General features: G+C 39.1%; 1 protein-coding gene across 1 annotated transcript; it reads left to right on the forward strand.

Annotated features, from left to right (window-relative positions):
- Positions 1 to 10,372: 10,372 nt before the first annotated feature.
- Positions 10,373 to 11,428, forward strand: LOC109218151 (serine/threonine-protein kinase BLUS1-like). The gene has a single exon (XM_019382489.1). The coding sequence runs from the start codon at positions 10,373 to 10,375 to the stop codon at positions 11,426 to 11,428; it is 1,056 nt and encodes a 351-aa protein (XP_019238034.1).
- The last annotated feature ends 15,281 nt before the right edge of the window (positions 11,429 to 26,709 follow it).

Here is a 26,709-nt window from a genome sequence, read left to right on the forward strand (position 1 = left end):
TTGAGTTGGTGCACATAACTCGCTCTTAGGAACGTTTTGAAAATTTTGCCACGGGTGGTTTCCTTCACAATATGTATGGAGATCAATAGTAGAATTATCTACACCTAAATTCCCATAATTCCAAGGTGTCATGTTTCTCAAATCAACAGTTATAAAAAAAACACAAAAAAAAACAAAATAAAAGTTCAAACTTGAACCCTAGCAATATATACAGCTACAACTACACCGTTAGTTCCCCGGCAACGGCGCCAAAATTTGATCACGCCCAACTCTAGTCCTAAAAAGGGATAAGCGGTCGCTGCAAATATAATCGGGTCTAAAAGTCCGGAGTCGAATCCCACAGAGAACTAAGACTTAGCTATATCTGTTTAATATCACTAAGAAGACAAGTTTGAACAATTTCCTAAATTATAAAGATTGAGATTTATATTTCTAACTAATTAACTAGCAAATACTACAAAGCGGTAAAATTATCAACTAACGAGACAAAGGATTGGAGACTAAATTAAGGAGGTCTAGAGTTATGATTTCCCTAATTGTCGGAATCCTTCTAGCTATATTCCTGACAATTTCGCCGATGTATTCTCTATTGATCGTGAGCTCTTTAAGTGCCGTAATTCTCTCTCGAGCAACTACAACAATTTACTAGACATATTCTCTCGAACAACGCTAGTTGGCTTCATCTAACCGCTCACTATGACCACGTCAAGGATTTGTTATTTCTAAACCTACCTTTAAACCCAATGTATTGATTTCTCACATACGTTAGGAGTGACGTTGTTCAACAACTACCTAACTATGTACTCTCTCTCAAGCAGTACACACTAAATAGGCACAGTCAATTGATGGCCATTCAATCAACAACAACAAACACGTTGTTGAACAAGTAGAGAAATCCAATGGCTCAATTATATAAAAACATAACAAGAATTTATCCTACAAAAGGTTCCATCAAAACCCTAGAAAACGAATTAGCTATTCATAATAGTATGCAAAAATACAATACTAGAATTCATAACCAATAATAGAAATAGGAAGAAGGAAGTGAAAAACTCGTAGAAGAATTCTCCGCCTTGCTCCCAGTGTGTTCTTGACTCCTTAGGTCGAATCCCCGGTCTCCTTAGCCTCCTTAGGTCTAAATTATGTCGAATCTGTGTTAAAAATATGTCTCCTCCTTTAAAATACCGTTTTCCCATGTATATATACCAAGTAGGGTCGGGCCCAAACTATTATACCTTCTCCTATGCGAAAAAGGATAATTTTTTCACGTCTGGACAGCCGCGGCCGCGGTCAACCGCGGTACGACCGCGTAAATTTTAAAAATAGCCAGATTTGCAACTGGTCGTTCAAAAATAGCCCAATTTCAAAAGTAATCAAAATTTAGCCACTTCTTATATAAAGATAAATCTGAGCGAAAACACTGTTCAAACCCCGGAAAATACTCCAGTATATTATGCTGGAGTTCCAGCATAAGTATACTTGAACTCCAGCATATTATACTGGAGTTCCAGAATAAGTATGCTGGAACTCCAGCATAATATGATGGAGTTCCAGCATAAGTACACTAGAACAGCATAATATACTGGAGTTCCAGCGAGTATATTGGTCCAGTATAATATACTGGAGTTTGGAGCACCGGTGCTCCAGTCTCCAGTATATTATACTGGAGCCAGCAAAGTATACCTGTCCAGCATAATATGCTGGAGTTCATACACAAGTGCACCGAACTCCAGTATATTATGCTGGACCGGTCTCTATTGCAGCAAAATAGTGGCTATTTTTCATTGACTTGGTAAACGCTGGCTATTTTTGATTGACCAGTCCGAAAACTGTCTATACCGTGCTATTTTTACCGGTATATGGCAAGTATACTGCCTCAGCCCGCCTCAGGTCCATGGTCGCGGTTTTGACCGCGTTTTTCACCCTGTTCTGTTTAGAATTTGGAAAAACGTAAAACGTGAAAGTTGTAGCCCCTTGAGTTAGCTTTCTAAACATATATTCTGGAGCCCAAATGGAGTTCTGAGCAAAAAGTTGTGTGCATTTTACTAGACAGTGCGCAATATGCCTACTCGATTCTTCGTTTTGTTGCTCTATCATCTGTTGATCCCCGAATACGATCCCGGCTTAATTCCTTGGGCTTTTACTCAGACTTCAAAGCTCCAAATCACTTGAATTCATTCCATAACATCTACATAGCTCGGAATCACTCCTACAAGGCATAAAACACACCGTTAGTGCAAAACACTAGCGATTAAAGCGCAAACTCAACTAAAGTGCAGTAAATTAGAGTGTAATAATCGACTAAAATACGTAATTATAGCCTATCATCAGCCGTACACAAGATCCTCAATTTTCTAGATGCCTATTCCGTGTATAACCAAATTCGGATGGACCCGGGCGATTAGGAAAAAACGTCCTTCATCACTAAGTGCGGCACCTACTGCTATAACGTGTCCTTCATCAATGGAAGTTTATATTGATGATATGTTGGTTAAGTCCTTGCGAGCAGAGGACCATTTGAAGCATTTCCAGGAAACCTTCAACATATTGAAGAAGTACAATATGAAGCTGAACCCGAAAAAGGGTGCATGAGTTGAGTCCGGGAAATTTCGTAGATTCATGGTGTCCAACCAGGGAATCAAGATCAATCCCGATAAAATCAAGGCCATAGAGGACATTACCGTAGTGGACAATGTCAAGGCCGTTCAGAGGTTAACCGAGCGCATAGCCGCTTTGGGTCGATTCATCTCAAGGTCTTCCGAAAAGAGCCATCAATTTTTCTCACTGTTGAAGAAGATGAATAACTTCTCATGGACCCCGGAGTGCCAACAAGCCTTGGAGGAACTCAAGCAGTACCTCTCGAGCCCACCTTTGCTTCATACTCCGAAGGTAGAAGAACATATGTACCTGTACTTAGCGGTATCTGAGGTAGCGGTAAGTGGAGTCCTGGTCCAGGAAGAAGAAGATACGTAATTTCCTATCTATTATGGTAGCAGAACTCTAGGCGAGGCCGAAACTAGGTATCCTCACTTAGAAAAATTGGCGCTCGTTTTACTAAGCGCCTCTAGGAAACTGAAACCGTATTTTTAATGTCATCCAATATGTGTCATTGTCGTGACTACTTACCCATTAAGAAACATAATGCATAAACCCGAGCTCTCGGGATGATTGGCCAAATGGGCAGTGGAAATTAGCGGGTACAATATCAAATATGGACCCCGAACAGCCATCAAGTCTCAAATTTGGCGGACTTTTTGGCCGACTTCACACCGGCCCTGATACCCAAGGTCGAAAAGGAGTTTTTGTTGAACTCGGGGACTTTTTCGAGAATCTGGACCCTCTTTACGGACGGTGCCTCGAACGTAAAGGGGTCCGGACTTGGCATCGTATTGAAGCCACCGATAGGTAATGTAGTTTGACAATCTATTAGGGCTGTAAAATTGACTAACAACGAGGCTGAGTATGAGGCCATGATTGCAGGTCTCGAATTGGCTAAAAGCCTAGTGGCAGATGTGAGCGAAGCCAAATGTGAATTCCTCCTTGTGGTGAACCAATTCAATGGGACATTCGAAGTTAGGGAAGAGCGAATGCAAAGATACCTGGATAAACTGTTAGTAACCCTACATCGGTTCAAGGAGTAGACTCTGCAGCATGTACCTTGAGATCAGAACAGTGAAGTCGATGCTCTTGCTAATTTGGGATCGTCAGTCGATCACAATGAATTCAGCTCGGGAACGGTTGTACAACTCATGAATTCGTTAGTGGAAGAAGGTCACGCCGAGATAAACTTGACAAGCTTAACCTGGGACTGGAGAAACAAATATATAGACTACCTGAAGACCGAAAAATTGCCCTCGGATCCTAAAGAATCGAGAGCTCTGTGTAGGAAGGCGGCCCGGTTTAGCTTGTTCGAAGATGTTACCCTATTCAGGAGAACATTTGATGGCCCACTCGCCATATGTCTAGGACGAGGAGATACCGAGTATGTTTTAAGGGAAGTACACGAAGGCACTTGTAGAAATCATTCAGGCGCAATCGCTGGTCCGGCAGGTAATCAGAGCCGGCTACTACTGGATCGACATGGAAAAGGACGCAAAGGAGTTCGTGCAAAAATGCGATGAATTTCAGAGGCATGCTTCGATGAATTATCAGCTCGGGGAGCTGCTACACTGGATCTTGTCACCTTGGTCGTTCATGAAATAGGGAATGGACATCGTTGGTCCCCTACCATGGGCACCCGGTAAAGCTCAATTTATATTATTTATGACTGACTATTTTTCTAAATAGGTGGAAGCCCAAGAATTTGAGAAATTTAGGGAAAAGGAAGTTATTGATTTCATTTGGGACCACATAATATGCCGGTTCGAAAGCCGAGATCGTGCGCGATAATGGGAAGCAGTTCATCGACAACAAAATAAGCAAGTTTTTCGAGGACCATAAGATCAAAAGTATCCTATCAACACCTTATCACCTTAGTGGGAATGGTCAAGCGAAGTCCACGAACAAAACCATACTCCAAAACCTCAAAAAGAGGTTGATCGACGCCAAAGGAAAATGGAAGGAAGTTTTGCCCGAAGTCCTATGGGCGTATCAAATGACCTCAAAACCCAGTACTGGGGCCACCCCATTCTCGTTGGTCTACGGTGTCGAAGCTCTAATACCGGACGAAGTAGGAGAACCGAGTCTCAAGTTCCGATATGCGACCGAAGAATCAAACGGTGAGGCCATGAGTACGAGTCTGGAACTTTTAGACGAAAGGCGAGAGTCAGCCCATGTTCGGCTGGCCGCCCAAAAGCAACGGATCGAGAGGTATTACAATCTAAGAGCCAACCTTCGACATTTCAATGTCGGGGACTTGGTGTTGAGGAAGGTGACACTAGATACCCGGAACCCAAATGAAGGAAAGCTGGGATCAAATTGGGAATGTCCATACCGAATTATCGAGATCACCGGCAAAGGATCGTACAAACTCGAAGCACTAAACAGTGAGAGATTACCAAGAAACTGGAATGTATCCTACTTGAAACGATACTACTGATAAGGTACGACCCCATTCATTTCTTTCCTTTATATGCATTACCGGTTGGACTAATACTTGCAGGTAATAGTCAAAGAATGATGCAACTTTTAGGACTGAAAGCACACGTTGCACTCTTTTTCCCTTGAACCGGTTTTGTCCCAAATGGGTTTTCCAGCAAGATTTTTAACGAGGCGACAGTGGATCGTGCTAACTTATGATTGAAGACCGGCCATAAACCGGAATCGAGGATTACATCAGCAGTATCCAAGCCCACTCTACGACCGACCTCGAATACTGGCGGTCATCACCCTTGGATAATGATTTTAGCAAGGAAGGAAACTTTGTGCTCAAACAAGTCTGGGTTTGGTGGATAGGATTTATTTTAAGGGCCAAACGGTCAAGTGAACCGTGCCCGCATAGACCACTTAAACTAGAATATGAAGCTTGTACACATTTGCAGTCTTGCATGTTGCACATAGAAATGAAAGAGAGTTTCTACCTTGCAGATACATATTTTGTCTCTTAAAAAACTACTACATTTTGTTCCTTAAGGATATCGGGCCCAAGGGCCACTTCTATCTGGATCCAAGAGATCACCCCCACTCGGGGACTGTCGTTCAAGGAAAGTTCGGATGGCTCGGGCTACCGAATCCTGGGGGCACAAAAACCTATTAGGCAGTGCCCAAACTAAAAAGCTACGGCTGCCCCCAATCAAAGACTGTCATCCTGGGCAAGCCCGGATGGCTTGGGTATCGAAGCCCGAGGTAATAAGCCTACTTGGAAATAACCGAACACAAAAGACTACGACTATCTTAGAATGGCTCGGAGACGTCCGAGATCCATAACCAAAACATAAGGCCTTCAAAATTTCTAAACCAGTTCAAAGGCTTCCCTCGGTAAAGTTGTAATCTAAAAAAAAAATCTAAGTAAACACTTCGGGGAAAGCTTCAGGTCATACCAAGCTCCCACGAGTTCTAAGCACAACGATATCAAGAACGGGCCTTGTTCGAATTCCCAAACAAAACCTAAGTATTGCGTGCTAAGGCATTCGAAATCTTTGCAATCATAAGGAAAAAAGCAAAAAGAAAAAAGCTTGAAAATTGTCGAAGGAAAAAAGCCTTGTATATACATAAATATCTTTACAAAAGGCCAAACGGCCTCAACAAAAAAGTACAAAAGTACAAAAATAAAAGAAAACTCTACAAAGCACCTAAGCAGCCTAGTCCTTACCGGAGCCCGCCTCATCACCGGGACCATCGTCCCTTCTCCGCCCTCGGATCCACCGGAACCCTCGGAGCCTTCCTTGTCCTCGGGATATTCCAACCTCTTGGCCTCGGCCTCAAGCTTCTTAACATTTTCGATCTCGACCGATAAGTCAAAACCCCGAGCATGAACTTCCTCAAGGGCTTCTCTTCGGGACTGCCATTTCACGTAGTCAACGATGTCTTTCAGGTGGTCTTGGGCTGCCTCATCATCAGCTTTATACTGGGCCACCATATCCTTGGCATCGGCCCTGGTTATTTCCGCCACTGACTTAGCTGCTTTAAGCTCCTTGGCAAGGGTATCCCGATCGGCAACAGCTGAACCCAGTTGAGACTGGAGGTCTTCGATTGTTTAAGACCGGGCCTCAATTTTCTCCCTCATCGCTTGGAGTTGGGCCTTAGCCGAGGCCAGCTGCTCCTGGGAAGTCTCCTTTTCCGAGGCCAGATGATCCATCTTGCCTTTCCACTCCTCGGCCTCGACCTTGATCACGTCCATCTGGGCTCGTAGTTGGTCGATCCGGTCAATCTTCTGTTGGACTTGCAGTATCTGACCATTAGTCACCGTGTCTAGCTCGTCATCACTAACTTTAAAGATTTTACTTGTTCCACCAGGTCGGCATGTTCTTTCTTAGCCGCATCTAAATTGGCTCAAAGGCTCTTGACCTCTCCTCCACGTTGCTTGCTGAGAAGTTTGTACATGTCTCTCTTCTTAGCAAGCACTTTGACTTCGGCCTCAAGTTGGCTCAGCCCATCCCGATACCGGGGTAAGGTTTCATGGTGAAGCATCGAGGCTTGCAAATATGAAAAGAAATAATCATCAAGAACTAAAGCTGAAAAATAAAAAGTTTGGCAACACCTTACCCGATTCAGCACCTGTTGTACTTCGTTGAACAAGTAGGGCGCATCCACCTCGTTCATTTTTGCCTGGTCATCGTTGGTTACCAGAACCAGTGGTCACTAGCTACCCTGATAGGGGCAAAAAGAATCCGGGCATCCTCCAGGACAGTGATAACGATGGAACGCTTTCAGCCGGGATCCGTGCTCAGATCCGGAAATCGGTTGACCAACCTCAGGCTCGATCTCGACCTGCCGATCTCCGAGGATGGACTCTTCCTCGGCACCTCTAAGTCGCCCAAACCAGTGAAGTCCTCAGGAGCGTATGAGTCTACACCGTCAAAAAAGCTTAGAAGGGGATCGTCTGCTCCACGGACACCCTCATTAGATCGCTCCTTCGTCATTCGGGCTTCAACAAACATTCATTATGTGAACGAAGGCCCCGTAATGTCTATAACACCGGGCGGGGAAGAACTGGCGTCTTGAGGGTTCTCGACCCTCACTACTGCATCAGCGTCACAAACTTGAGAGGGATTAGCCTCCTTTGTTCCCCCCTCGGTTGTCCCCCGTTCCTCGGGCACAGACAACTCGTGGGCCATAAAGAGATCATCCTCCTCGGGCTCATCCCTGAGCCGGAGGAGTGAGTTCGAGTCGAGCACTCGGGAGCTGGAGGTTTCCTTTGGTTTACGGACCAACCTCCTTTTCTTTTTCTCCAAGGTCGAGGAACTCGGAACCCTCCTCTTTTTCTTTTCTTCGGCCTACCTCAGAGCAGGAGACTCAACAGGCAAGCCATCGTCACCGACCGGAAGCCTAAGCTCGACGGTTTTAGGCAAACCTGCAAAAGGAAATAAAAGAAATAAGAATGCGATGCTAGGGAAGGAGTTCGATGTGACTTACTCTTTGAAGGAACCTTACCATGGGAACAGGCCTCCCAAAAGCCTTTTGAAAGTTTGCGCCATGAGCGCTCGGAATAGGGCATCTGAGACACAATACCCTTGACCCATTCCTTAAGCCGAGGAATAGCGTTTGGAACTCGAACAAGTGTTGCACCACAACAAACACCGATAAGGAAAAGGAAGATAAAGCATAAAATCAACGCTTAAAGGGAGTTTTACTTAAGTGATACGTTCCACCTCTCAGGGAACGGCCTCCACTAGGTAGGTACCAGGTCGGCAGTCCTCACCCGGACAAAATGTCCTTGCCAACCCCGATCTGCATCCTCGTCAATGCTCGAGAACGGGGCTTTGTTGGCCCAACGTACAAGCTTTATGAGTCCCCCTTGAAAGATTTGGGGACTGTACAAACGGAGTAGATGATTGATGGTGAATGAGCACCCATCGATTTTGTTCACAAAGAATCGGAGAAGGATCACGATCCTCCACAGAGATGGATGAATTTGGCCAAGGCATACATTATACCTTCTGCAGAAGTCTAAGATGACCGGGTCCACTGAGCCCAATGTAAAGGGATAAGTGTAAATACTTAGATATCCCTCGACATGGGGAGTAATGGCCTCCTCGGAGTCGGGGACCACTATGTCTTTGTCGGCCCAATTGCAGTCTTTCTGGACCGAGGGGAGGGCCTCTTCGGTAATTGAGCAAATTTATCTCGAGGCCTCCTCGCCCCGGCCCTGTACCGAAGAAGGCTTCTCAACCTTGAAGTCGTCGGTGACCAAACAACCCCGGGAATGAACATTTTCAAGGGGGGCTCTTCCGCCGGTTCATCAACAACCACTTCAGGAGTGGTATCTTCGACCTCAGCGATCGGTCGCGAAGAAGGAGGGGCATCTTTTTGAGGAACAGATTTTGAGGTTTTTGCCATTGTAATAAAGCCTGGAAAGGATGGAGAAAGATTGAAAGTTGAAGGATCAGGCTTGTTGGCTTGAGTAGGAGATGAGTAAAAAATTTTGCAAAATACTGAAGAACCTTGAGTGACGGAAGTAAAATGCTAGAGAGTATTGAAATCCTGAGGGTACGAGGGTAGAAGGTTTAACATGAAGTGAAGAATGAACGAAAGAGGGGGTATTTATAGAGGATCAACAACGTTTCGTGTCCAGGGACAGCCGACCGGCGGCTGATACACATTTAATGCCATTATGACATGACTGGCGAAACGTTTCGGGTTCTTTGTCGTTTCTGTCACGGCGTATCGAAGAAGGAGTCGGGAAGCTCATGTCGTTTCTCATCAACTTACTCTCTGAGAAACGAGGGGACTATCTGTATACGGGTAAAACCGGGCTCATGGTACACCCCGATCTCCGGTTAGATAAACCAAGCTCGAGACATGATAACAAGGGACCAAAATCGAGGTAAAGGTCTCATCAGAATCCGGGGACATGACGCCCTCCCTCGAGAATATCAGGGTCATGGTTCGAGATCGGGCAATTAAGCACGATCAACAGAAAGCCGTAATATCCGTGACCGGCCGGATGTCACGGCGGGGTCTCGACACGTATCGATGAAGAACCGGCAATCAGTTAATCAGAAGATTTTTTACCTTTTATAAAATTGTACCTAGAGTAGGACTCCCCTACTATATAAAGGGGGTCTGATAATTCACGACACATATGGTAACACGCATTCCAAAGCAATACATTACTATTTACTGTTATAAAAGCTCTTTTTCTTGTCCATCAATATTGGCCATTGCGAGCCCGGATCGAAGGCGAACATTACACTAAGTCTGGAATCATTCTCCACGCGTGGTTTGAATTTATTATATCTTTACTCGTTCATTCTAATTCAATTTATCGTTTTGTATCAAGCTAATCCGCGTATCCTTAAAACCACGCACAAATTCAATTGTTATCCGATTTTAAGGGTAAACAGACAATATGATACCCCTCAATATTTTTCTCCCTGCTTTCTCCAGCCCGCGTAGACTGTCCTTCTTCTCTCTTTTGTGTAATTTCGTTTAGTCAAACACTCAGTCAATTTGAACAGTGATATTAGCACAGGTTGGACGTGAGAATAATAACAAACTAATGTTCGTATTTTAAAACATGAAAACTCGCCCATTCAAAAGAAAGAAAGAAAAATCAAAAGAGGCCAAGAATCATAACGGCTTCTTGACCTAAGGCGCGCGGAATAACTAACCAATGAGCCAATGCTATCGTCCCTTTATTAATCGTATAAATACATGTTCCCATCTTCATTATCTTCTCTTCCTCTCCAAACCAATCCCAATTTTCTAAAACTTCTGATTTTCTGTTCAAGAAAATTAAACAAGCAGAACCCCATAAATCCATTTCAACAAAATGCGTAGGTCAAAATCATCAGGTCTACCAAAAGATTATCATCCAGGAAAAGTTGGTAAGACCATTATTGATCCAAACACTAAGGATACTTACCTTCTCAACAAAGAAATTGGTTCTACTTCTGACGGTTGCTGCCGAGTTTACAAAGCTTTACATTCTGAATCTATGGAAAATGGTACACTTATCCCTTCTGGCCACGTCACACTGAAGACGATAAACAAGAATCATGAAAATGAATGGGTCGAGTTGCAACTGGAAGCTCATACGAGTTTTACTAATCCTCGTGGAAATTTAATAGCAGTCAAGAATTATTTCGATACTAATGAAGTTTTATGCGTTTCATTGCCATATATGTCAGAAGGTTCTCTTCGTTATATTCTTTCTACTCGAACGCAGAAAATTTTGTCAGAGGATTGTATTGCTATTGTTCTTAAAGAATCACTTCTTGGTCTAAAAGATATTCATCTTCTTCGAAGGGTTCATAGAACTTTCAACGCTGGTGATATTTTTGTTCATATTGAAGAGTCTTCTGGCCAAATCAGGATCAAATTAGCAAATGGAGCATCAGTATATAATTCGGAAAATATCAATACTGAAGAAATTCAAGAAACTGGTTCCAGTTCTTCTGTTTTTCTGGATCTAAAGAGTATTTCTAAATGGGGTTCTGCACCAGAGATTTTTGAGAAAGATAATGCTACAAATGGACCAAAAACAGATATTTGGCTATTGGGAATAACGGCATTGGAATTAGGGTACGGAGAGTTACCAGTGATAAATCGAGAAGACTTGGATTGTATAATCAAGAAGATAAGGGAAAAGAAGAAATTGCCAAAATCACTTGAAAAACTGCTGCAGAAAAAAGGGAAATTCAAGAAAGGTTTGGATTTGATTAAAAGAAAAGAAAAGGTGTTTTCAGATGAGTTTGAGAGTATGGTAATTGATTGTCTTGCTGAGGAACCTGAAAAGAGGTCAACTGCTGATCAGCTTCTGAATTATCCATTTTTTACAATGCAAAGAGATATGAAAAAGTTTGAGCAATTTGTGTTGAATAATTGAAGATTTAGCGTTGAGCAGAAGTGATTATCGATGTAGTATTAGACATTTACTTTCATACGCTGGTATTAGTAATAAGAGCAGAAATTTAGCAATTTAGGTATATAGCATATTCAGCAGATTTTGGGATTAACAATGAAATAATCTTTTCTTATTTTTTTGGAGTTTGGGATCATATGGTTTATACACATGAAATTGAATAATTTGCTGGATTTGTCGTCTGACTCTTCATCTGCTTCTTTTTTCTTCTGCTCTTTGATCATCATCTATAGTGATTTTATTTGGATGATGCTTTTAATTTCTAGGTTCCTATGAAATTGGTCATTATTTTTGGATGATACAGTATTTGTTTATACTAATTCATTTTGAACGCTTATATTTTAAGAAAATAAGATAAACCAACAATTATGGAATACTAGCTAGCAAACTGGAAAATCTTGTATATTCCCCCTTATGTATTCGTTATGCCTAGTATAGTAATCCAAGCTACTGGGGAAAATTAAGTAATTTAGCTTATAATTTACTTGGAATAAAAAAAAAAAAAAAAACTATGGATTTTTGTCCGTCAATGGTACGATAGGAACTCATACGAGTAATTTTGATCTTCTATCGATTTCTTTGTTTAACAAGGTGCTATGATTTGGAAAAATCGTAGCAAGATGAAAAATTAATAAATATTAAATGCAAGGGCATGCAATTTGGAAATTCTATTCTCCATCATTTTTTTTACCACATGAAAAAATCTTCTAATTCATTATACTTTTTGGTTAGATTCTCGTTTACTAGTATACTTCACGAGCAAAAAACTGAATTTATACTTAGATATTATAAGCACAAGTATAATTTTTGGTTAGATCTTCGTTTACTAGTATATTTCATGAGCAAAAAAACTGAATTTATACTAAGATACAAGTATGCAGCAATATTAACAGATTCTCTATTATTTTTTCGATAAACAACCAAAGTTTTCAGCGATTCCATTGCTTTGCCGATACCGCATGAATATGTATATTTGAAAGAACAGTTGGACATATTTTTATTACAATATAAGCAAGATAAATTCAAGAATAAATTGAAGTTTTTTCTGCAAAACTCCTAATAAACTTAAGCTAAAACTGGAATATTTGAAAGTTTTAAACTTACATGCACTGGTGGTATATAATATTTTTTACACCGTCAAATTAAATTAACACACAAAAAGATAGTTGTCTATATAACAATCCAAATTTTCTAGCATTGAAATCAACTAAATAGCTTGTTAATAACCAACTAAAATGAACTGACAACGTAAAAATTACTTACTACTAGTACTATCACATAAGTTAAATCCTATTCAAAAACATAAGAGAAGGTAATTAAATAGGAACTTGAAATTAACTAAGAAGCTAGAAATAATAAACGAAAAGAGGCAGTACAAAAGGCAAGTAATTAAACATTACTCTATGATTAATTGTCCTAGCTTTCTTGACTTTAATGAAGTAATCTTGAGAACAAGGCCAGGGAAAACATCATCATCATCATTAATATGAGTATTCTCTTCCAATATAAAAGGATCATTACACTTGTCAGATATAGTTTGTAGACTTTCTCCTTCTTCAACTACGTATATTTCATCACAGACTTTGCTGATCATGGACTGATTATCTTCAAGATTTAGAGCTTCAAAGAAAGAGAAATTCAATGCCGTAAGCAACAAAAATAGAAGAAAAAGAGAGGAATAGTAATTGATATTGATATTATCTGAAAAAGACATTTTTGAGGAAGCCATGAGAGTTAGAAAGAAAGGAAAATGGATGTATATATAAGAAGATGGAAGAGAAGTTGTGTTACTTTATTACTATGTGAAGGAAGTGGGGAAGGTCCACGTTGTGTAGGAAAGCTATTGGTTTGGGGAAGTGGGGGTTGTGGGAGTTATTTATTTTCATTTTCTTTTTAATTTGTTGGGTAGAGGGTGAGTTTTTTTTTTTTTTTATAAATTTATTGTTTTAATTTTAACATGACATTTTCTAATCGGTTCCAAATAGCTTGATTTTTTTCCTTAATAGACTTTGACTAATTAAGAAATATGAAGAATCACTACGCTGCGTCCATGCTGATAATATAGTCGGGGAATGTACACAAATAATCATTCTTAGGGCCGCTATTTAAAAATTAGCCAATACTTATTTTGTTTTAAAATTTTAAACTAAAAATTTTAATTTCAGAACTTTATGTTCTGAAAATTTAAATTAAAATTGAAATTCAAAACACATTGGTCAATTCCTAAATAGCAGCCCTGTAGAATGGCTACCTGATGTCATTTCTACTATGTAGCCACCATAGACTCAAGTGCAAAATTCTACTTATATCAACCCAAGCAGGCTGGTCAGAGCCAGACCTGTCCAGGACATTTGCGTTCGAATAAACAGAAAGAAATTGACACCACATGGCCACAGAAAATGAGAAAAAATAATCCACTTTTTTTTTATTGCCTGCCTAACCAAAATTTTGCACTCTAGGCTTCATTTGTTTTTTTGTAAAGATTAAGACGACTGAATCTGAATACATATCTGAATATCAAGATGTGTATTAAGATTAAGATATTTAAATCTAAATACGCATCTGGATATTAAGATATGTATTAAGATCTGAATACTAAATGATTAAGACTGTTTGATTTTTAATATCTGAATGAATAAAATTTATTTTTATTTGAAAATTAATAAACATAAAATTCAAATGAAATACTAATTAATCTAATCTTCTATCAATAAAATATATAATTTTTTTAAAGTATAGTAGTTGCTGGTGGTGATGGCTAATGGTAGTGATTGTGAATGCCGACTAGAGGCGGTGGTCTGTGATAGATTTGGTTGATGGTGGTGGTTCAGCGTAGTAGCTAGTGGTGATTAGTAGTGGTAGCGATTATGATTGAGGATGGTGGTGGTGAGTAGTGATAGTTAATAATGGCGGATGGTGGTGGGTGGTGGTAGTTTATAATGATGGGTAGTGCCGGTTATGATTGTTGATGGTGATGGGGTGGTTAGTTGTGATAGTTGAGATGATGAGTGTTTGTGGTTGAGAATGATGGTGGTGGGAGTAGTACGGATGGCGGGGGGTGGTAGTCGATTATGGTGGCGGCTATGATTGAGGATGATGGTAGTGATGGAGAGGTTGAGTATGGTGGTGGTGGTGGTGACATGGTGGTAGTTGATAATGGTAGGTGGTGACGACAATTAATAATGAATATGGATCATAACATCTTAATGAAATTAAGTATCTGTTATGTATCTTAGTCATATAGACCTATTCAGACCCACTAAGTGGTAGTGAAGTAAAAAAAACAGACACACTTAATGATTAAGATCTGAATAATTAAGATTCAAACTTTAAAAACAAACGCACTTAATGTATGAGATATGAATGATTAAGATTCAAACCTCCATTAAGTGCAAACAAATGAGGCCTTAGCCTAATGCTTTGCATATCTCTCTTTATTGTTCACCTTCCATATTCATCCGCCATTGACACGACCAACAAACACCTAGGAAGCAGGCCACTACTACTGTTATTTTCCTTTCAACACTACCACCATAACTTTAATTTCAACAAACTTTCTGCCTTCATTCTCATCCTTAAACACATCTAGTTAGCTAGTATAACTGTTGGACATTGAATTTGGGTCGCGGGTCGCCCATATGGACTGACCCGGGCCTGTTTTTTAAAGGAGATATATAATTAAGGGAAGTTACCTAGGGAAGGTTTAACTCCTAAAATAAAACTACCGCACGTTGAAAAGTAAGGGGGAGCGTGAGGATCAATGTGAGCTAGTTTTCACGGTAGTTTTATTTTCTCTGAGAACTTCTCCTCTCTATAAATCAACGCTCCCTTTTTCAGAGAAGAATACTCTGTGATAATCTCCCTACAAAGATAAAAACACAGTAGAAGAAAGAAAAAGGTATTTAGTTCGTGAACAAGAATTTCATTTCCAGGAGAGACGAAATCGGATTCGGGCAATTGATTGGAACAGATTCTGCAAAAATCTTCCGTTGTTGTTAACAGGTACACAAATTCTATGTCCCTGTTACTCAAATTTGACTAATATTGGTATCAGAGCGAGGTTGTGTGTTCTGTTATTTGAATACACGACTGAAGAATATTGCCTTAAAGCTCTTTAACAATTTTTTTTGCTGGAAACGAACTTTTGTTTGGTGAACCACATTTTTTTTTGGTTTTTTCGATAAGGGGGATCATCAATTTAACTTTTCTGATATGTTTTTTAGTTATTGGCCTCATCAAATTTTACAAGGAATTAAGACTTCAATTGCATAAAGGATTTGTTGTCCAACGGGACAGTGGATTCTTACACCATGCATGGTGTTCTGACTTCTAATGTTAGTGGTGCCTAATAGTGATTTCATGAATCCCTTATTCTTAATATGTTTCATTAGGCCAGTGTGAATTTATATAATAAAAAACCTTAACTAAGCAAACGCAGAGACTCGAACCTACATCGCACATTGGCATAATGAACGGTGTTAACACTGAACCGAAGCACCCCAATTTTAATTGAGAAATCAAAATTGACCACACCTTTAAAAGGGCCAAACATTTATAAAGTTATAATTTTTTTTATATGGTGCTGATAGTTTGTTTGAATCAAAATATCAAATTTTTAAAGCTAGTTACAAGTAGATATTTGACCACACCTTCTTTTTTGGTCAGAAAGTATCTTTGGCTTAAAATATGAGCAACATTATGTGATTTGTTGTTCTTAAATGAATTTTTGATTCATTTTAGTGTAATAAATATATTTATGATTTGTCAAAGTCTTCTTGGGAAAATGACTAGACAGTGACAGTGGATCAAATGGTCCGAAAAATAAATGATATGTCTTTGACTGTATAGAGTTACTACATGATTTTTGTTATATGTTTGTGGCAAATTGACTTATTTTTTTTTTGAATAAAGGTCCATGATATCCATATTTAACATATCAATAATATGTACTGATTATTCTCGACTGCCATAATTTTTTTTGAAATATATATATATTAAATAATCACTTCGTTTAAGCCACTCTTACGTTGATATACTTCTACGAGTTATTATGATATATATTGTCACATTGAATGGTTTTAATCGTTCTAAGTGTTTCCTTGGTCCTATTTCAGATATGGCTGAACAGGGACAAGTTTGAATTACTCCAAGTGGGAGTTCTCGAAGACAAGGAAGGGGACAACGTAGAAGGGTACGTCATCGCAGGACTTATTTCTATAGTGATTAAGACTCGGAGCCTGAAGTCATCAGGAATGTCCCAAGGGCGAGACAAAATCAGTTAAGGGATCGAAGGGCTGAACGAAGGGAAAGAGAAAAGAAATTTAGGGAGTTTAAGGAATTTAAGATGGGCCCTGATGTTTCCGTTCCTGAATATGTACACCTTTTTAAGATAAAAAGAGCTGAATTAGCTAATTACGTAGAAATTACTGATTGGGATGCATTAGCTATTTTAGCGGACTCTCTTCGAGAGCCTTGGGGTAAAATATTAGCTGAGATCTATTATGATGTTTGGTCTAGTGCACCTTTTAGCGTATATGCGCAAGAGTTAGTGTTCGATTGGTATATGGATGTCCTAGCAAAATGTAAATTGTTATTATGTGTTTTATTTTAATAAAATTTATATTATGTTATTTGTATCACTAGTTACATACATTATTTATTATATCTTTTTGTAATGGATTGAGACTTGAAATATGTACACACTAAGAAGTGATTTTAATATTGATTAAAAATATTTAGATATAGATGATGAATGGAAACGTAGTGACCGTTCGATTCTATACTAAATGTAGAATTAATATTATAATTAATTTTCTTGAGTGTGTAATCACATGCATAAATTAACTGAAGTATATATTGATGAGTTAAACTTGTAATATTGTGTCTATTAATAGACATGGCATCAAAAAGTATCATTGCTGACTTGAACAAGGGTGATAAACTGAATGGTGAAAATTACGATATTTGGAGTCGTAAGATGTGGTATGTACTCGAAGAGCAAGATGCTCTTGAAAGTATTAACCATGTAATGAGTCACCCAGAGGAGGGTAACACTGCCCAACACAGGAGGGATCTGGAAAATTACAATGTTTGGAAAAAGAAAGATTCCACTGCACGTGGAATTATTGTAAGTTCAGTTGCTGATGATCTCATCCACGAATGTGAGCAATATCCTACTGCTCAAGCCATGTGGGCACATTTAAGGGAGGCATATGGGGGTACGACTGTTCGCCTTCGACAGCTGACAATCAAGTTTGACACGTACAAAAAGCGTCATGATCACGGTGTCAAGCAACATCTAAGGGTGATGTCAAATATGATTGCTCAACTCAAAAGTGCTGGCCATGTTCTCTCTGATGAGCAGCAGGTTCAGGCAGTGATTCGGTCTCTTCCCAATAATTGGGAACATTTGAAGGTTAACTTGACCCACAATGATATCATCAAAACTTTTGTTGATGTTGCCCGTCATGTGGAGCTTGAAGACGAGCGGCTTGGTGCTGCTAAAGCTGTACCTAATGCCTTTGTGGAAGAATCAAGTGGTACAAAGAGATCAAGCTTCAAGCGCAAGAGAAACTGGAAAAATGACGGAAAGGGTAAGGAGACCGAAGAAGGACCCTCCAAGAAAAGAAACAAGCCAAATTCCAAGAAAGGAAAACGGTTCTACAAGAAGAAAGACAAGAGCAAGATGATGTGTTACAATTGCCAAGTTCCAGGGCATTTTGCTCGTGAGTGCACTAAGCCGAAAAAGGTAGCATTTCAAAACACATCTCTTAGTGCTATATATGTTTCTAGCACTGTTTTACTAACTGAATCTTATCCTGTGTGGATTGTAGACTCAGGGGCCACCGACCATGTGAGCCGCGAAGAGAAGCGTTTATAGAGTTCGTCGAGTTCCACCTAGATCAAAGCATGTATCTGTGGGAAATATTGCTAAGCTTGAAGTCAAAGGAATAGGCACTTGCAGAATGGACATACGTGGTGGCCGATATTTGATGTTGCATGACGTCCTATATGTTCCAGAGATTCGACGAAACTTAGTATCTGTGTCTGTTCTTCTAGATTTAGATTTCAATTTGAACTTTAGTCGCAGTGGTCTTAGAATTACTCAAGACAATGTTTTTTATGGTTTTGGACATTGTTATGATGGTTTTATTGTGTTAGATTGTAATCCTTCTACGTATAACTATTATGTTTGTCGATGCCCCCTTTTTTCCTTAAAGGCGAAACCGGGTTTACGACATTTGGGCGGACAACTCTATTCCCTTTGGGAATTTGGGTTTTGGAGGTTGAAGAGTCGCCACCTATGATTAAGTGCATTGGGACACTAAAAGGGTTTTTTTGAGTTGGAAAACCAGAGTTTGGGTAAGGGCTTGAAATTATCTCGAGGGGAAGGTGTTAGGCACCTCTCAAGATCCACTAGTATGGTTCCCGGCCATGTTATAATTGTGACTTCAAGTACAAGTAACAAATAAGCGAATAAAGGCTCAAATATGAAGGATTAAAATTTGCAGATAAGTTAAAGTTCGAAGAAAACAGAAAGGGCTCGAATTTTTTGAGGAAAAACATCTTGAAAAATTCTAAAAAAAATGACAGAATAAACAAATAAAGGGAAGGGAGTCCTAGGCTTACAAATAATATGGATCACATTAATGCAATACCCAGTAATCACTCCTCCAAAGAGGGGCTACACGTGGTATTAGCGCACCGGTCATCATATCCATATCTACCCTTTCCTACCCTGTTTAGGTAGTAAAGCACGGAATAGTATCGTTGCTTATTGCATGCTATTACCCGTCCCAATCCTATCAGTCCCAGAGGCATTTGGGACTACTAATCCTAAGTGGAGGGAGTTGGGCTTTTCAGAGTTTAAACGGATAAAAATCTAAGGCGACAAACAAAACACATAAGCAATTAGGGGGAACAAATAGCAGTTAAAGGCTCAAACAGGCCTCCTCATTTAAAGAAACAGATCGTTTAGCACGACTTACAAATACTGGTTAGGTCTTTATATTAAACTTAACGTAGGAAGGGTGGCTGATTTAACACATATTTTCATATAAGAAGTCCGAATTAGACCTGTCTGCTGGTTGTAATTATTAAAGACTGGCAAAGTTGATTAATTACCTAAAGGTTTGCCTAGATGAGGCCTGCAATCGAAGTATCTAACATTTGCAGAAGGCATGCTGGTTTAAAGAAAGATTACTGATTTAAGAGATAACAAAATCTACAGGTATTAAATGACATTCACTACTGATTTTAGACTTATAAACGAGCTAGACGATTCAAATTCATTTAGTTATCCCTATAGGCATGCTTTCTAAGCGTGATTGATTTAGGACGTTTGTAAGAATGTAGGGATCCTATAGGCATGGTAGCTAGAGTGCATTTGTTATTTTTTAACCTATAGATTGTCTGCCTAAGGTGTGTATGCAAAAGTGCAGAAAACTTATAGACATGATTTCTAATGCAAATGAATAGCTTACAGGCAGGATTTCTATATGCAGTAATGGATAACTTATAGGCAGGATTTCTATGTGCAATAATGAACAACTTATAGACAGGATTTCTATATGCAATAATGAACAACTTATAGGCATGATTTCTAGTGCAGTAATGAACAAATCGTGATTGTAGAAGTAGACCTAAAGCATGGTATCTACCCAATATGCATAACATGGGAGTCCCTCCCCCATTTTTTACTATACGCCCCGTAGTTATTACAAATTATTACAACTGAATGATTCCAGAAAAAAATAAATAAATAAAATACATCAGAAGTTAAAATTTCAACCAAGGAGAGTCTAATTCAGACTCCTAGTCTGATATATGGGATAAACCAACTTCCAAGGACCAGATTTTCCAAAGCCTTTCTCTTATTTGGGATGTGTCAAAGTTCCAAGGAGTTTCATGAACTCCAGGCAATGCTTACACCCCAAATATCATTGTAGAAATATAGTGCGGTGTGGAAGGGCCAGCCCTCAAATGTCTAAGTTCAGAGGGAACTCAAGGTCCCAAGGCAAGGCTCATAGGAGGGGGGCAGAACTTAGAGACTAGGAGTAAATGTAAGTGCAATAGAGGGAAATTAGGGAGGGCGATGGCAGGTTGGTGGTCATGCCCAGCTATTGGGATGCTGGCACACCCCTAACAAGCCTGTCAGCTTTAGAATTGGGGAGTTAAGACCTATTGAAGGTCAGGTTCAGCCCTGGACAGCAATTTGGATGCTGCCAGGCTATACCTTAACTCAGCACACATAGGGGAATGGGGTATGGGGATTCATACTAGAAACAAGATACAAGAAAAGAGCAGGCAAAGGGGCATACCCAGCAAGGAGACATACTGGCACACCTTCCAGCCTACTTAAGGGTTAGGGGGTCAAAAACTTAGGTCATGGACAACAATTCTTGCTGCCATGCCCTAAGTCCCACTCACAAACACATATGGGTAATGGGGTAGGGAGCAATTGTTCATAAGGAAGAGAAGCAGGCAATAGCATATAGGCACTTTAAATCAGATGTTACACTTTATAAAGGATAGAAAGTAGACATGGATACAAGGACTGTAAATAAACACATTGGGGTGATACTGAAATTAATTTTAGGACATACCAGTTTCAAAGAAGCAAGTAAAGAGAAGCAGTAGTCTTGTAAAAGCCAAAATGCAGACAAGAAGCAAGAATGCTCTAAGTATAAGTTTAGAAGAGAATTGTGATTGTGATTTTACGAGTGTGTGTGATTGTTCTCAATCCCTTGTGTCTTGTGTTAAGGAGTCATGTATTAATAGTGTAGAAAGCAGGCAGAAACAAGGCAAGAGATAATTTTAAAAGCTGATTGCTAATCAATTACACGAAAATCTCCCTTAATTAAGGGATTCAGATTCAAACGAGCATAACTAATTAAGGAAATAAATTAATCAAACTCTTTTTAAAGCAGTACAAGAAGGGGAAATACATAATAGTTATTTAAGGGCAAGGTTTTGACAGTACACGGTTGTATAATTAAGGAAAGAGAATCAATTAACAGCCACGAAATCAGAAGTCCAAATACTTGGTGTGAGTGAACCCAGTCAGAAAAGGTGAAGAAAAGGTTTTGCTTAAGGAAAATCAGTAACACTCAATTAACCCCAAAAAAAAGGATTCTGATTCAATCATAAGTTGGAAAGCCTTTTGAAGAAAGGTTCAACACACACATATAAAAGAACTGTCATGCTAATCAGAAGGGTCTAGTATAGAAGAATTCAGATTCATAAATAAAGAGGTTCAAATTCAGTACATAGGTTCCAAATGAGTTTGAGAGAGTCCAGGGCTCCAAATAGAACCCTAGTCCAAACATAAGACCAAACTCGCCAAAAACCCCAAATCCTAGGGTTTTCAATTCGAATTAGACACAGAGGAGAGAAGACAAATAACTGAACCAGGCTCAGAGGTCTCTTTTAGAGACTTATGAGAAAACGAACAGATACAATAGCAAGTTCGAAGCAACAGAGTGAAGAAGTTGATTCGAAACATAGTGAGAGTAGAAGGAGCATGTTTTAAGAAAACTTGGAACTCAAACAAGTTCATAAGAGCAAAAGAGGTAGTATAGCACTTAAGAGAACAGTAGAAGAAACACGTTTAAAAGAACTCAAACAAAGGTCCAGTGAAAGGCAAACAAAGAATTAAAATTAGTAGAAAATTACAGTAGAAGAACACAGGGGTATCGGAAAAACCCAGCAAAAGAACACATAAAGAAACCTAGCAAGATAAACATGGGAGAGCATGATATAGAAACGTAGTAGAAGAAAGAACGGAGCACAGTAGAAGAACATGCAAATATAAGAACACAGTAGAAGATCATGCAAGGTAGAAAAAGAAAACATAAGAACATAGCATAGACAGATACACATAAAGAGAAGAAGAAAAAGAGTCAGAGAAACATTTTGAAACTTTCAGAAACCCTAAATCGAAGAGGAGTAATTTTTGAAAGAAAAATCGGGGAAAATGTTTCAAAATTCTAGTAAAGCACAGATATAAAACCGATATAAGAAAACAATTAGAGAAACCTCGAATAGCCAGGGTTTCAGAGGAACCCTAGAATGAGAAAGGCTTGGAAAAGGTCCGATCTTGGTCGGATGAGTTAGAACTAGGCTCGAGATGCTTTGGATATGCCGGAGCAAGGTCGGAAAGGCCATAGAACCTTGAATCGACGGAGATCTGGGTGAAAACCTTCGAGGTCAGACCTCGAATCTTCAAGTACCAAGTGTATAAGAGCAAAGGGAGGTGAGTTTTAAAGCTCCCATGGCCTGGGAGGCCATGGATTCCGGTGGGCTTAAGGTAGAAGACGGTGAGAGGGTGCTAGGGTTAGGGGAAGGTTCGGGAGAGTTTGAGAGATGAGAGGATTCAAAGGCGGCTGCCTGGTTGAAAATGAGTTAGGGTTGGGGTGTTGGTAGATTAAAAAGGAATGGAGGGATCGTGGCCGTTGATCATTTTGATCAATGACCTATATTTAATGGGGAGCCGGGCGGGTTGAATTAATTGGATCAGGGGCGGGTAATTGGGGATTTAGGCTGGTCCAATTGAGGTTGAAATTGGGTTAATTGGGGGGCTGATTTTAGGCTAAAATTGAAATGGAATAGGGCTAGTATTTAAATAGCCATTTTTTCCCTTTTTAATTTATAAAAAAATAGTAAAATGATTTCTGAAAACAAATTAAAGGTACTAAATTAATAAATATTATATAAATATTAAATTAAAAATACTAGAATCAATTTTATAATTATAAACGCAATTAATTCTTAAAATAGGCTAATATTGTAATTATATGCAATTTAGCTTTAAAAAATACTAATAAATTTGTAAAAAATGCCCAAAAAATACCTTAGCTATATTTTGGGATAAATATGAGAATAAAAATAAATTAATCACCAAAATGATAATTTTGGGGATAAGTATTGGGTTTTTCCTTAATAAAATAGGGCAATAAATTGATTAAAAAATCTTTTGAAAATTAAGGAAAAAAATAAATAAACCCTGGGACATGCTCATATATGCATACATATGCATCTTTAAAGTATTCTGCATATAAAAATACATAGGGAAAATTGGGTATCAACAATGTTGACCGTTGTGTTATGGCATGTTATTCTAGTAACAATGATGTTGATGTTATTACATGGCATGCAAGATTAGGTCACATAGGGCAGGATCGATTGAGTAGATTGGCTAAGGAAGGACATCTAGGTCCTTTCTCTAAAATTGAAATGCCAACTTGTGAAAATTGTCTTGCCGGAAAGATTATACGTAAACGATTTGGAAAGGCTAAGAGAGCTGATTTTCCACTGCAATTAATCAATTCTGATATCTGTGGTCCAATGAATGTGAGGGCTAGGTCTGGTGCTTCATATTTCATTACGTTCATTGATGATTTCACAGGCTTTGGTTATGTCTATTTGATCTTTCATAAATCTGAAGCACTTGAATGCTTTAAGAAATATGTGAATGAAGTTGAGAACCAATTAGACAAAGGGATTAAGACCTTAAGAACCGATAGAGGGCGTGAATATCTTTCAAAAGAATTTGAAGGATTGTGCAATAAAAAGGGAATCACCAGACAGTTAACTATTCCATACACACCTCAACAAAATGGTGTAGCAGAAAGGAGGAATAGAGCACTACTGGACATGATAAGGTCCATGATGGCGCAGGCAAATTTACCTATCTCCTTTTGGGGAGATGCGTTATTGACTGCAACTTATATATTGAACAAAGTGCCTTCTAAATCAGTTTCTTCCACTCCTTATGAGCTATGGACTGGTCATAAACCAAACTTAAAGGATTTACGACCTTAGGGTTGTGCTGCATATGTAGAAGATTCTTTTAGCAAGTTTGGTAAATTAGGTCCAAAAGGCAAGAAATGTATCTTTATAAGATATTCAGAACACTCGAAAGGGTATGTGTTCATTGGTGAATTAGAGGATGGAAGTGTTACTGAGATTGAATCGCGAGATGTCACATTTTTGGAAAATAATTTTCCAAAGAAGGGCGAGATAAAGAATGGAGAGCCTCTTTATGAAATGTTGAACTCAGATAGTCAGCAAGTGTCTTCTGACACAGTTGATAATCAAATTGATCAAGATCTTATTCTTGATCCGAGTGGGAGTGGGAGTGGGAACTCTCAATCCCAAAATCCTTCTGACGAACCTGAATTTCAACTACGAAAGAGTGCCAGAAAAAATATACCCAAACGTACTTATGAAATTGAAGATTATATTTTCTTGGTATCTCCCACACAAATGGATGAGCCAAAGTCTGTGACTGAGGCTTTATCGAGCCCTGGAAAAGATGAGTAGGTGAAAGCAATGAAAGAAGAATTAGAGTCCATGAAAACCAACAAAGTCTGGGATCTAGTTGATCTTCTGCCTGGGCGTAAAGCCATTGGGGACAAATGGGTTCTCAAAGTTAAACACAAAAATGATGGGTCAATAGAAAGATACAAGGCACGATTGGTGGCAAAAGGCTTTACTCAAGAAGCTGGAATAGATTATGAGGAAACATTTTCACCAGTTGTGAAGTTTACCTCAATTCGCTTACTTTTGGCTATTGTTGCACGTTTGGATTTGGAATTACATCAAATGGACGTGAAGACAGCTTTTCTCAATGGAGAACTAAACGAAGAGATCTACATGGAACAACCTGTAGGCTTCATCGTTAAAGGCCAAAAAAAGAAGGTCTGTAAATTGAAAAGATCTATTTATGGCCTAAAGCAATCTTCAAGGCAATGGTATTTGAGATTTCACAAGGAGGTGATCTCATATGATTTCACCATGATCAATGAAGACCATTGCATTTATGTGAAGAAGTCCAATGGGATGTTTGCAATTCTTTCTCTTTATGTGGACGATATTTTACTGGCCGGAAATAATTTGGAGTATTTGAAAACTATCAAGTCATGGCTTTCAAAGTCATTTGACATGAAAGATATGGGCGAGGCAGACTATATCCTTGGAGTTAAGATCCAAAGAGACCGTTCCAAAAAGTTATTGAGTCTATCTCAAGAAACTTATATAAAGAAAATTTTGGAGCGTTTTCGCATGAATGGTTGCAAATCCATGGATACTCCTATAGCGAGAGGTGAAACTTTAAGACTTGAAATGTGTCCCAAGACTGAAAATGAAAAGGAAGACATGTCTCGAGTTCCATATTCAAGTGCTGTCGGGAGCTTGATGTATGCTATGATGTGTACTCGCCCAAACATTTGTTATGCCGTAGGTCTGGTTAGCAGGTATCAATCCAATCCTGGAAGAGATCATTGGAAAGTTGTGAAGAGAATTTTCAGATTCCTGAAGGGAACTGCAGATTATTCACTATGTTATAGTGGAAATGATTTATACTTGAGAGGATATACAGATGCTGATTGGGCTGGTGATCGGAATGATCGAAAATCAACATCCGGTTATGCTTTCTTACTTAATGGTGGTGCTATATCATGGAAAAGTAAGAAACAAACCTGTACAGCCCTTTCAACGATGGAAGCTGAGTTCATGGCTTGTGCGTCTGCAGTACAAGAAGCTCTTTGGTTGAAGAGATTCTTTGAGCATTTGGATATTACAAAGAACTCTCAGGGTCCCATGACTCTATATTGTGATAGTCAAGCGGCTATTGCATATACAAAAGATCCAAAGTATCACATCAAGACCAAACACATTGACATCAAGTATAACTTTGTAAGAGACATGGTAGCAAGTGGAGAGATAAATTTACAGTACATTCCTACGCGAAGCATGATAGCTGATCCTTTTACAAAGGCGATATCTAGAGACCTGTTCGAGAAACATGTTATGGCTCTAGGTTTGCGAAGGATATGAATATATTTATGTATTGTAAAACGACTTAAGTATTATAATACAGTCATCAACATTTGACTCTTGAATTTGTGCTTATATCTCGTATGCATGTGATGAATATTTTGTTGATAAAGTGTGTCGAACAAGTCGCGAGATTGGCTCTCTCACATGAGCAATCGCCACTTACGTTAAGAATAGTAAAGAGATGAGACCTTATAGAAGCTTGGATAATGTGAGGTTATATTCACTTGTAGAGGTCGGTCATGGCAACTAATCAGACTTACGAATTTTACAATTCGATTATGACTTATTTTGTAAGCCAGATGGAAGTTTCTCTAAGATGATGGTTTGAGGAATATTGAAGTGAGAAACTCAGGTTAGACATTTGGAGGTGTCTAGACCAAAATCTGTACGGTGTTGAATGATTA

Source organism: Nicotiana attenuata, unplaced genomic scaffold, assembly GCF_001879085.1.
Source record: "Nicotiana attenuata strain UT unplaced genomic scaffold, NIATTr2, whole genome shotgun sequence".
Classification (NCBI taxonomy): domain Eukaryota; kingdom Viridiplantae; phylum Streptophyta; class Magnoliopsida; order Solanales; family Solanaceae; genus Nicotiana; species Nicotiana attenuata.